At 37.6% G+C, this 12,090-nt stretch overlaps 2 protein-coding genes across 8 annotated transcripts in view; one reads left to right on the top strand and one right to left on the bottom strand.

Moving 5' to 3' along the window:
- Nucleotides 1–12,090, top strand: part of LOC308073241 (uncharacterized protein) — a 319,052-nt gene that overhangs the window by 51,662 nt on the left and 255,300 nt on the right. The gene's annotated exons all lie outside the window — the stretch shown is intronic.
- The window catches only part of BEAN1 (brain expressed associated with NEDD4 1), an 82,947-nt gene that overhangs the window by 47,679 nt on the left and 23,178 nt on the right, over nucleotides 1–12,090 (bottom strand). Inside the window, exon 4 of the mRNA XM_080411196.1 lies at nucleotides 8–142. Within this exon, the coding sequence (XP_080267322.1) occupies nucleotides 8–142 (135 nt within the window). The remainder of the gene's footprint in view (nucleotides 1–7; nucleotides 143–12,090) is intronic.

The following is a 12,090-nucleotide window of genomic DNA, read 5'->3' as shown; positions in this document are numbered from 1 at the left end:
AACTCACTTGAGCATGTTAATTTGATGGACATGTAGTCTCTGCCACAGTCCTTCTTATAGTGACAGCGCAGCCAGTTTAAGAGACAGAGTCCGTCACCACACTGTAGTTCTTCTTTCTTACAAGGCAGAATGTGCTGTTCATCTGAAAGGAGGAGAAACAACAGATAAATTTGTGTAACAAGCAACTCCATCCTAAGCAACAAAGCCACAGTCTCCTGAAAGTCAATCTTTCTGCTTTTGAAAGCCCTGTGTGGATCATAACACTCTTTCCTCTTTGTCAGGTGTGAAAAGGGTCTCAGACTCAGACAAATATTTCCTATACTGCTGTTGCTGATCATTTAAATAGTGTTTGAGACAGATGAGGTCTAGGTGAAGCATACCAAAGAAATTACAAGGGTACCATGTCTCTGAGGCACCTAGCCTACTGACTTACATGCTTTAACATCCAAAACCAAATAATCCACCTTTGCCCCAGCTTAACACACAAAGTGGATAAATGAGGGGGAAAAAAGAGATCTGCTATCTTGCATAAACCTGAAGGACTGGATTAAGGGCTTCTTAGCTGTAAGTATAACTCACAATCCCTTTCCAGTTTGACAATTAAGGGTAGGAACTCAGTCTGATAGAGCGGGGAAGGATTTTTTGAATCATCTTAGTAAAGCCTTGGGTAAATTTATGGAGACATGAACTTAGATTTGGTTTGCAGAGACATTAAATCCTATACAGTAGGGTCTGCAGCTCTGCATGAAGCCGAATCTTTGACTAGCTCCTCAGTTGAAAGATTGAAGATGCTTCCCAGGCCTACTGTTGATTCTTGGGGGCTGAGTAGAAAACTGAATCACACATCTCTGCCTAGAAAGAAGGAAAAGGAGTAATTTTTATCTTGCCTTTTGATAGTGTACTGTGGTTTCTTTTATCTTTATGCATACACACATGCATGAACAGGAATTTCCAACTCTCAAAGGAGAGATGATACCAGTCTAAGCCCTGTAACAAGAAAAGTAGGGTTTCAGGCCATGCTTCTATGCTTCTGTGCAAAACATATTTGCACAAGAAATGAGAGTGCTGGTTGGGAGAGTCATCACTTCTTAAATCTGAACAGGATCACCCTTCCTAGTGCAGCAGTGCTGCGGGTACGCCTGGGGAGAGCATGGTCACTGCAAATGCAATGCCAGCAAGCAACAGGTGTTTAGCTTTCACTGGCTACTCAAAACAGCTGTTTTGTTTGATGTCCATAAACATTCAAACAGCAGCTGCATAATACAAAATTTTAAAAGGAGTTGGGGAATCTTTATGCAAGGAAGAGTATATCTTGACTTTTTTTTTTGGACACATTAACTGCATAATACAAAATATCCCATGGAATGCCAATTAGCAACCATACCATCTAAAACACACAGCAAATAATTGAAAAAGAACTTGTTATATAAATGTATTTCAGTTTGTTAGGTTAAAAATCTTTTAACATACTGTAAGGAACAAACAAATTCATGGGGATCAGGAAGTCAGAAAGCTACCTAGGAAAAGAGGGGAAAAAAACTCCTACATTATTCAAAGATGGGATTATTTTATAAATTTTTTTTCCACATTTCATCAGTAGTGCTATTGAAACTGGTCTTGTTTTTATGGTAGATAAAAGGAAACCATATTCTGCCAAGTGCATCTGAGTGTGCAAATGGATACACTGACATAATTTGGTTGCATGGTTTTGTAGGGCCTTCCAATAATGAGAAAGAGAAAGAAGTAAAACAGACAAAAAGTAGTTCATTAGTAACAAAATAAAAAGATTTAAAGTTTGGCAAGGAAGACCTTTGTGCATAAAGACTTTGGAATTCAGCTTTAAATTTCATTAGAGTGTTAGAGCTGTTACTCTAGAGTGTTCAGGTTACTTTATGTGAACAATCTAAAACATTACAGATACAGGCAAATAGAAGTTCAAGCCCAACTTGAAAACTACTAGGCCTTGAAAGGCTAGTGTGGTGTGCAAATTGGTACCCAACAGAAGACAGGCAGTTCTGCTACATCACATTTTTGTTTGCTCTCCAGTTGTCCTGGTTTCAGCTGGTATTTTTAATTTGAAACCATTTTGTTGTCCTTCGTAGCTGTGAAATCATGCAGTTTGGAGTAGTTGTTCATGGTTTCCAATTCTCCACATAGCTGCTCCAGTAGAAGATGTCAGTACCCCCAAATGCATTAATAAATACCACCAGCACTGACAACATTCTGTTAAAGTAAATCTTATGATTGTACGCTTGTACCTGTCAGCTCTGCAGTCTAGAAGCCAATAATCAGATCATGTCAATTTGTACTTTCAGAACAACTTGCAGTACGTTTCCCAAATGACTACTGTATTTCTGGTAGGCATCTCAGACAATTTTGGGGTAAAATGGCATAGAATTGCCAGTGCTTAAAGTTGTGGGGATTCTGGTCCGATGACTTTTTTTTTTTTGTTGTTGTTTGTTAGTTTTGGTTTGGTGGTTTGTTTTTTTGTTTTGAGTTAAAATATTACAGAAGAAGCAGTTAAGCAATAATTACTTTGTGGTACCAGATGTAGTCATTGTGTAAAGGGGAACAACTTCTGTTAACTTTAGACTGGTTACACAGTCATTGCAAATATCAAAACATAATTGACTGGAAGAAAATTATGCAAAAGGAAAAAATAATATATTAGCAAATTTTTTGGAATCAGTGGTCCTGGCATGCATCTACTTACTTGTATCTTCCATAAAGTCTGTTTAGTTTGGAATCTAGTTTGAAGTTGCCCTAATTATTTTAAACATCTTTGGACTTGCTCCAGTCTACACCCTTTCTTTCTGTTCACTGTTCCTGTTTTTACTAGCTCAAACCAATTCTCTATCACTGGCTACGATTTCACTACTTTTTGGATAGAAGAAAGTTTTCTACAGTTCCTGCAAAATAAAATTTCTGTTTTACTTTTCACTGCTTTACTGGCTCTACTTCAAAGGTCACTTAAATGCCTCTTCTTTCTTGTCCAGAAAGTAATAATATGCTTTCTGTTTCTGCTAGTTGTTGTTGAACTACTAAGTCACTTTATTTTTATTTTATTTTTATGAAAATGCTAGAAAACCATTGCGATGTTTTGTAATCTTTAGGGAGAACCATTAAGATTGCAAGCTGTAAGAAATTATATGGGCAGATCCAATTTTTTTTTTGACTGAAAAGCAGTGGGGGACAATGATAGTTAAAAAAAAGGGGTGTGCAAACCTATCCCATAAAGATGTATTTCCTGGGAAATTTTCCCAGGTGTAGTGAAAGTAAATTGTCTTTTGTGAATCCTGATGATACAAGTCTTTCATCTGTTCTCAAGGTGAGCTGCAAAATAACCAAGAAACCCACGAAGACTGAAAATATGTAAATGTTTTTTTGAGGAAGAAACTGAGGCACAGGCCTATAGTCATGCAGGAGGCAGAGACAGAAGTAGGCATCGGATTAAGTTTGGTACTGACTAAACAAATAATGATGTTTAAATTCTATGCAATGAAAATTCTTTTGAGACAGATAGTTTCATTTGTGACAAGATGCATTACTTTCCAAGATTATGTTTCTATCTCTATAATAGAGATTAGCAGAAAGTGTTTTGTCTTTAAAGTGTGTTTTACCCTGAAGTAAAATTTATTTGAAAACAGTTTTTTTCCGCAGATGCCAGGGAGCTAATAAAGTCTGTTTCAGAGAAACACTTCCCAGTTCTAAGCCCACCTGTTCCCAACCCGAGTGTGCCATGCAATGGCATGTTGATTGTTTTCAAGGTTTGTATTCTAAATCAGCATGCCTTTGAATGGATTTATGAAGTGAAAATTAGTAATTTAAGAATATCAAAATGATCATATCAAATTTAGGTTAAGATGCAATATTATGAAAATGTGATGCATAAAATTAATCCACAAGTTGAAAATTAACCTGCACCATTAAACTACACGTGATAGTTTAGAGCTACTGTATATTATCCAAATTTGTATTTTCCTATGTTGGTAATATCACTTTTTTTTTTTTTAATTCAAATGACCTTTGAGTTATATATATCTGTTAAAGTGGGTACGCACTTCTTGTATCAACCACCGAGTCTGATAATGCCCTGATATCATCCACCAGCAGGGACTACTCTCTGCAGCGTAACCCTTTGCACTTTGTCAAAAACTTATTCCTCGTTCTTGCTTGCAGCTTGGCTTTGAAACCTTTGTAGCCAGCTGTGGGAAGATAGTCATGGTGAAGGAGCCTCCAGTGACACAGGGATGATTTAATAACTCTTGTGCTTGGCAAGAGGATGAGAGAATAAGCAACACATGGCACATGCTAGTTTGATGCTTAATGCTGTGTTGTGCTTGTATGAGTTAGATGAGCATGACACAGAATACTGTGCAAAACACAATTTAAGGAAGACGGATTCTTATCTGTCTGGTGACTTCTTGTGCCGCTCAGTTCCTTAGTTGCGTTGACGGCAACTAAAGGAATTTACAGTAACCTTAAATCAGAGGACAGACAGAATATGTCATTTCTATACTATTAAGGTACCTTAATACTTTTATACCTTAATACTTAATACCTTTAGCCCTGCATTTTACCATGCTGTTCTTGGCTGTATTTGGGAATCATAGTTTTATGTTTGAAAATCTGGGAAAAATTTCTTATTTTCTACCTCTATAGATGCTCTAGCACTCCTGAAGTATGATCTTATGTCTCCAGCTTTGTGAAAATTTCCAATTTACAGCTTCCTTCATCAGTAGAAACTTTTTTTTTTAATTAGAAGCAGAGATGTAGCTCTGAAAGCTCTGAACGTAGCTTTTATTCCTTCTTTTTTTTTCCTCTTTTTTTTCTTTTCTTTATCTTTTAGACTACTATCAGGTTTCTAGACACCTTTCAGGTTGGCTAACAGGATCGAGTTGCAAAAGAACAGTTTCTACTCATGTTTCCATTTAGGATTGTGCTGTTCTAAAAGCAAAGTCTTTTCTAAAAGTGTCTGTATATACAAAATCTTTGTTGGGGTATTCTGCTTTTGTGCTCTCCTTGAACATTGGGACAGTTTCTGCTTGGACTGATGCTAAGAAAGTACTATACAGCGCACAGTCCAGCACACAAACAATAGCACGAATACATTTTAACTGTTTTTTTCAATCTGTTATTGAATGTCCCATATTCTTTCTAAAGGAACATTTGATTCCACGAATGTGTTTAGTGTGAGGAGTGTGATTATTAGCATAGTTTAACATACTCTTCAAATGATGCATAAAAGTAATCCCAAATAGCCATTCTTTGTTGCTCCTCTTTGCAGCGTATGTGTGTTCTTTCTCTAGCACCAAGTTCCAGGCCAAAACAGAAATGCTTTGGAATCGCATTCCTCTCCTGATGTGTCTCTGAGGCAGCGTTATAATTACAATACCAAATTACTAGATATTGTTCGGCTACTTGTCAACATGGCACCTGCAACAAAGTGGGAGTGTTAGTTTGTCATTCAGAGCTTTTATTGTCTGTTCAAGTCCGCAGGGTTTTTACATTTGTTTGCTGAACAGGGAATGAGGATCACACAGTAGGCTGCCTAATCACCGCACCTTTTAGAGGCAAGTTTCAGAGCAGTACATTAAGATGTCAACAAGGAAACATGGTTTACAAATTTCTAAAAACTCCAGTTTCTTCTTTTCTGTGTTGGGCTTTCTATAACCTACTTTATTAAAAAAAGTTTTGTGCTCCTTTGCCAGTTGTTTGGGGCAATGACTTGGCTGCATACTGTGTGCCTTTGGAAAGTGAAAACGGCCATCGTGTACCTCAGTAGTCTAACTTGTAAATAATCATAAATGGGGAGCATTTACCCCAAAATATTGAACTGTGCTAATAAAAGGAGATGGCTAAGTGTGGATTAGAAGCAAAGTTCAGTATGAAGTTATCCTAGTAAGAACTAATCTTCAAACTGGGACTAAATACCTTGCAATCTGCTGGGTGCTCTGCCACATGCTGTATTACTTTCTCCCCTAGAGGATGTGGGATCTCTTTTGTAAAGCTCACCTCTTTAAGATCCTGAGTCCTTGCTGTAGAAATTCCTGATTTAACCCATTCTGTAAGTTGGGGCCTGTTTTAAATGTTTAAAAATTGGAAGCATCCCATTAAATGATTGAGAATGACTCAGAAAGCTGTTCTACTGATTGAAGTGTTGTCCTGGTTTCAGGATAAGTGTGTAACTTTCTGATAAAAAATACGTCATTTCTATGTATCTCTTGGGTTCTCCAGTGGAAGGGAGACCCACCTGTATTTGTGATCTAACTAGAAGAACTGTACAGGCCAGCTGTAGTTACTTTTCTATCCTGAGTAAGTGGGAACTGCACGTTGAGATAAAGTGTAACTTCAGAATATTTCTCTATCATGTGTGAGCCTGACAGGCAATAGGTTGTATGTGGACAATTAATACAGCTACATAAAACAATCATATGAAAAGTAGAAGCAGAATAAATGTTCTGGAGATTGTCTTGCAGCAAGTCTGTTTCTTCAAGTCCAAGAATAAACACAGGTATGGGATTGGACAAAGATGCTCCAAGAGAAAATAACTAGTGCAGTAGCTTGTTAGCAAGTCAGTGCCAAGTAATGGACAGATACCAATCCAGGCGCCAGGAGAGCCTTGCTTTCTCCGTAAATGGCTGTGTCATATAAAGCAATTAATTTTTCTGCCAACCTTTTTTTTTCCTCCCACCTTTTGTGTTATTTAGACACCTGCAATCTGGAAGGACAAATCTAATTATTTTGTGTGGGTCCTAGAACAATAAAGCTTCAGTTTTAGTTGGGTCTTTTAAGTAGAAGTCATCCTGTAACAATTTTGCAGCTAGGAATAAAACTAGGATGCTGAAAACCTGTAAAGATCAGATGCTTACAGAGCTGCTTCTCTTAAACCATGGAACTAAAAAAGATTACTTGCCAATAGGAGAGATTCCAAAGTAAAACATTTTTAAAATGCATGTATTTCACTATTTCTTTTTATAATGCTTCTAATGAGGAAGCAAAACAATTGTTGAAAGGAAAATCCTCATTTTAATGATAGAATTAAAAGGATTAACATCCTTGCAACTAAAACCAGCAAATAAAAGATAAGAAATTTAGAATTAAAGAGGTCAAAAACCAAAGTGTTGTAGAAGCAGTATTTGCATTAACAATAGACAGTGATCAACTGGCTTTGGCTGGAATATCCTCCAGTGAATTATCTTCACACAGGTCATTGAAGACTGTAGGTGTCTCAATGTCACATAATGTCATTATTTTTAAAAAGCAGTCTGAGGGATTTCAGGAAGTTCTAGCAAGACAGGTATGAAGTCCTGGAGCTAAAATCACTGTTTGCATAAATGCTGTTAAAGCCAAATGAATTGCTTGTTTCTGCCAGCTCTGGACTTGAGGCCAAATTTTCAAAGTATCTGAGGACAGAGACTCAAAGTAGGCTTTACAAAAGCTCATAATCATTTAGGTGTCCACCTCTCCTTGAAAGATGCTCTGCATAAAGGCATCTGGGCATCTAGTACATTTTTAGGTGCTTGAATGTACAGCTCAAATACAATCATTATATAATAATGAAATGTGAGACTGCCAGAATTAATAGTGCTCAGCACCTCTAAAACCTGCCTCCCCCCTACTCTTCTCTGAGACATTTCTCAGCATGGCTGCTTGTACCAGTTTGATGAGATCCCCTTCGAAAACCAAAGCATCGTTTCTATTTATTTGATAGCAAGTAGAGTTGGACTGTAATCTGTATTTCTTGCATAGTTGTTACATAGGTATTAACTCTGATCTATTATTCTCTCCACCAAAAAAATATAATCAGCAGGCAGGAGTTGGGGGAAGCTGCTGAAACAAAATCATTAAGTCAGTAGTTACAGTGGAAATTAATGATTTAGAGTTGTCAGCCTACCTCCTCATAACCATGGATGAGAAACTGTCATGCTTGGAGAGAAATTGATACCTTCCTAGTGCAGATTCCAGTCTAACAAATGAAAAGGTGAAACCATCATTCTTGATGTAACAGATGATTTCAAGCCATCATAAAATAAATTGATGGCAGAAAGATACTGAGCGGGATAAGACTTATTAGGGGAGAAGAACAAAGAATTCTGAGGTGTGGCTCTGGAGGCATTTGAACACCTTTCCCTTCTGCACAGTTGGAGTCATTAAAGCCTGAAGTGCAATGTGGAAAACTGTAGGGAGATCCGGGGTATGCCTTTAAGGAGAGACAGATGGAAGCCTCTTTGGTGCCTTCAGAAAATATCCACACTTTGAGAAAAAAATAAGTGAAGGAAAATAAAGAGCAGATAATTCTGGGGATTAAACTTTGCTGTGCACTTAGAGAAGAGGGGGGCAACTACAGTGTGTTTCCTTCACTGCCTGCCATCACAGACATGGTTTCTGGCATTCTCTGTTACAGAAGGGAGAGACTGGTAAGGGGTGGGAAATGTTGGTGCTTTGATCACTGACACTTGTCAAGACATCCCAGAAGGGCAAGGGAATATGCTGCTGTGGGGTGCAGAAGTCTTGGTGCAGATTTAAGTCTGTCCCTTAAACTTCCTAGTGTAATGTACTCTCTCTAGGACACCAGCTCACAGCAAAGCTGTCATGCAAGGGCTTGCAGCAATCTCTTGTCTTTCTGCATGTCTCAAGTCTGGTGCAGCCAATAGAACCACTGTAAGATACTTGCACAGACACAAAATCACCCAGTTTCTTCACCTGTCTGAACTGAGGCACTCGGCTCCACCTGTGTGAGTGCACGTGAAGTTATGTTCATTGAGTACTGGGCCTCTAGACAGCTGTGTTAAACTGGCTGACTCGAAGCCATTCTGGGAAAAATACAGCATTTGCCATCAAGAACAAGAGCTACAGACTCTCTAGTATGCGGCAGTGGAGACAGTATTTTATTTTCGTTGTGTACATAAAGATTCCTTGTTTATAAGTAAAACTTTATTCAACCTTCCACCATCGTCTTGGGGTCTTGGAGCACAGCTAGCAGCAGTGTAGTCAATGACAACACAGCTGGCAGCCAGCTGTGCTATTACTCTGTGTGAGCAAATGCTGAGGGACAGCATACAAAGTGTCTTCTCAAGGGCCTACAGGTTTTAGGATCAGGATTTTCTGCACTTTTCCTTTGTAGCAACTATGTCCCTGTGCCTGGCTTAGGTGGGCTTTCATGCAGAAAGAGAGCCACAGTATGAATGCTTTTGTTCCTTCTTGATTTTGTGAGGTAATTCTGTTTAGTAAGAGTAAGTTTGTAAGATCTATAAGGGTTATAACACATGAATCTTAAGGCTGGAATTTAAAATGGTGTCTGCATATTTTATAGTTTTGTTTCTCCTGATCCATGCATCCAAATGAGTGTTTTCCGTATCTCTGGACATTCCTTGTGCTTTTAAGTGCAACAGCAGAGACATAGGTTAATATGGTTATAGTAAAGATTAATAATATTTAAATATGTAACTTTATAGTCAATAGTTGTAAAATAACTATCTTTTTATAATAGCTGATATGTATTGGCAATCTGGATAATTGATTGAAAAATCAGTTGATTTCTTTGCTTTTACCTGTGCTTACAATCAGTGTCTTCAGAGATGATTCTCAGAACTGCTGGGGGGGAGGGGGAGGTGGCAGTTGCATGCAGGAAGGCAGGGCAGTTCGGGTAGAACCATTTGTCTGCCTTTTTATTTCTCTGACAGTTTTGGGCCCCCTTCATTTAAGTATTAGAAACACTGACTGAGGTTCATGACTGCTGATTAATAATGATTTATACAAATCATCATCAATATTTTCTAGAGACAATTTTACTTTAAAAACTGAACATACCTACCTGATCAAAAGCTAAAAACACTGCAAAGAAAATCCAACGTTTCTTGTAGAAACATCTGAAGCAACAAAGCTAATAGCAAATTTTATTTCCGATCAGAAAGTTCCATTTAATGCTGAAACTGTCAACCTGCCTTTGTACTGTGTGGTTGAAGTCACATGGCTCCATTCCTGAGTATTAGCTTGCACAGCCTTTGCCTGTGTGACTGTCTCTTTGTCCTGTACAAGAGCAGACAGTATTCTTGAGGCACAGCCAACTTATAAGGGCTGCAGTCCTGCTCCCGGGCCTTTGCACTTGCTCAGGAAATTCAGTGTCGGGAGAGTAAACAGGTCTAGGACCTGATATATGTGAATTCTTATAGCTGAACAATCCACTACGTAGTCTCCTTCCTGTAGTATATAGTAACAACCTGGGATAACACCAGTCTCTTCAGTTGTTCACTATACAAGCATAATACAAGGCACAGTTTTGTTTGTTTGGGGTTTTTCTTCTTCTTTTTTTTTTTTTTTTTTCCTAGTTAATGCCCACATGGCATTGTGTTAACATTATCTGTTATTGTCAGTGGAACGATTCATAGTCTAGGCATTAGTAATTAAACATGATAGCCCTTGTGTAGAAGGCCAGAATGTTTGGCCTGGCTGAACTGTACCCAGTTAAGGCCAAAGTAAAACAAAAATACTGTCTAAAGAACACTTAATTTTGAAGAGACATAGATATCCATTTTGAAATCAGGGCAATACTCAAGACTACACTGAACTGTTTGCTGAAATAGTTCTATTACAAAACTCTACTAATCTAAAGTTAATGCAATACAAAGTTGTCTTGCCATGAAGAAGTGGTCTCTCTGGAGGGGCAATAGCAGGGAAAAATCTGAGTTTAAGGGTCAAGGAACATGAAATCAAAGAATGGGTAAGAAATTATGTTATTCTGATATGAATCCCTAAACTAAACATATACTGCCTAATACGTAATGAAGTACTATGAAATGCATAATGTAAAACCAACAGTTCTGTGGAAAAATAATCTAAACAGTATTTTTTCAATATTAACCTGTAATAACATAAGCACACAACAATTATTCTTTTGCCAAGTCTACAAGCAGTTCACTAATAGATGAGTAGACTGCCACATGTAGCTACACTAATGTAAGCATTTGCAATTTCTTGTCATTTCTGTATTGTTATTATGTGTTTTCTACAACTTAGGTGATGCCTGGTCATCTATTAGGTAGCCAGATAAGGTGACGGACTTTAATCAGTAGCTACTAATTTTGCACTTGCTCTTGAGCCCAACTTTAACATGGTTTTTTTGGCAGTTTAAGGGATTACCAGGCAATCTGAAAGACAACACTTGGCAGTTGCTTCATTTTGTACTGTCTTCAGATTTACCAACTAAACTCAGCTCCTAGTTACCAAAGTTATCTTAGGGTGAGGTCCTACCAGTATCTAGTGTTGACAGAAGCTGGTCCTGACACTATGAATAATTTCTCCAAGTTGGTAGGTTGTGGCAGCAAGTGTTAAGCTTGATAATATTTCTAGTCTGGGAATGATAGTAGCTGTCTGACTTTGTTGTTCCATTATGTATGTTCCAAAGTAAGAAAAATAACTTTTTGCCTATTCTTTCTTTAAACTTTGGGTGTAGTCATATGATTTCTAAACCATGATGGGCATCTTGGCTTGAAAGTTATTACTTAAGTCTTAATCTAATTACAGCATTTCAGCATGGCTCTTGAGCTGCAGCACTTGTTCTGAGAGGTATCTTGGTTGTTTTAATGGTTGTGCATGTATTTTTATCATTAGGCATTCTTTTGTCTAAGAGATTGGGCATGCTACTCTGCTTCTCTGCATACATGTGGTTTTCTGCCAAAATAGGACCAGTGACGTGGGCAGAATTGGCTCCTATAATATTTCCTTTTAAAAAAACTTTCATTTAATAACTACAAAAGTCAGTCATAAAAAGGAGAGTGGAAGGAAGTCAAATGTCAGGAATTGTTTTATTTCAATAACTGGAAGTAATTTTTAGCCACATTTGTTTCACTAGTGAGTGCCAAAACAATATAAATTTTGACTGCTGTCAGTGTGCTTAATTTGTAAATCAGTTTTAGCAGCTATCCGTTAATTTGTTTTTGTGGGAGAAAGTGCTGAAAAGGAGGATTTTAATTATTTTTTTTTTAAAAAAGCAAATATTGAAGTACTTGTACCTGACACTAAACTTCATCCTCCTCTATTTCAGACAATTCTCTCATTCATTTCTGTGAGTTTTGTCTGTATAAAGAT

The sequence above is a fragment of the Falco punctatus genome, assembly GCF_963210335.1.
Source record: "Falco punctatus genome assembly, chromosome: 14".
In the NCBI taxonomy this organism is placed as follows: Eukaryota; Metazoa; Chordata; class Aves; order Falconiformes; family Falconidae; genus Falco; species Falco punctatus.
Note: the sequence above shows the minus strand (reverse complement) of the source record. Positions and strands in the feature narration are given on the sequence as shown.